This window comes from Eimeria mitis, genomic scaffold (genome assembly GCF_000499745.2).
Source record: "Eimeria mitis Houghton genomic scaffold, Emh_scaff2168, whole genome shotgun sequence".
Lineage (NCBI taxonomy): Eukaryota > Apicomplexa > Conoidasida > Eucoccidiorida > Eimeriidae > Eimeria > Eimeria mitis.
Genome location: NW_013570494.1, coordinates 5,600 through 6,415, shown reverse-complemented (window position 1 = coordinate 6,415; position 816 = coordinate 5,600). Strand labels below are relative to the sequence as shown.

The following is an 816-nucleotide window of genomic DNA, read 5'->3' as shown; positions in this document are numbered from 1 at the left end:
ATATTTCTGCTTTTTTGTTTTTGTTGGGTCTTCGATCTCTGCTGAAATATCTCGCCGCCTATCTGTTGGCCTTCCGTTCTCTCCTTTCTTCCCTTCCAGCCTCATCTGCGTGACAGCTTGCTCTTGCTGCTACTGGTGCTGTTGCTGCTGTTGCTGCTGCTGCATTGGTGTACTCTGTTGTCCCTGTTGGCTGTTTATTTACAATTTGTTTGACTGTATTTCGTGTGAACAGGAGGAAAACGTCGAGTCGCACTGCGACAGAGGACCGCTCTTTCCGGGTTCCTCTTGCTTTCCCCTCTCCCCCGACCAGAAGAACGGAGATGATTCAAGGTCAGTATCTTTCTTCTTTCTTATTTGCTCGCTGTCGCTCTGTTGCTTTTCTTTTGCATTTGCTTTTTATTCCCTGGTATACTTGGTCTTCACTGTTTGTTCGTTTTATTTCGTCCTGTTTGCTCCTTTTTTGTCTTTATTTTTGTTTGTTAGTTGCCTTTGCTCCGCCTTGCTTGTTCGTTGTCTTTCGCCCTTATTCTTATTCTTTGTTTGCATTCCCCGGTTATATATGCCCACTGCCCTTCGTGTTTGGTTGATTTTCCCTTTTGCTGTTGCCTCTTCTCTGTTCGTATGTCTACGTTGTTTTTCTCGTGTGCTTGTATTCAATATTCGTCTCTGTGTTGACTCTACGTCTCTGTTTCCGTTGCCATTCTTATTTGCCTGTCGCCAGTGTTTCTTCTTGTTTGCGTCCTTGATTTCGTTTCGATCTTTTTGTTGCATTTTCTTCCTCTTGGTAACCTCTTAATCTCTGTTGATTCTGAGTTC

The 816-nt window shown here is 43.9% G+C and overlaps 1 protein-coding gene across 1 annotated transcript in view; it reads left to right on the top strand.

Annotated features, from left to right (window-relative positions):
* The window catches only part of EMH_0049700 (uncharacterized protein), a gene marked incomplete at both ends in the record, with an annotated part of 5,050 nt that overhangs the window by 1,305 nt on the left and 2,929 nt on the right, over window positions 1–816 (top strand). Inside the window, one exon of the mRNA XM_013496557.1 lies at window positions 233–330. Coding sequence (XP_013352011.1) covers window positions 233–330 — 98 coding nt within the window. The remainder of the gene's footprint in view (window positions 1–232; window positions 331–816) is intronic.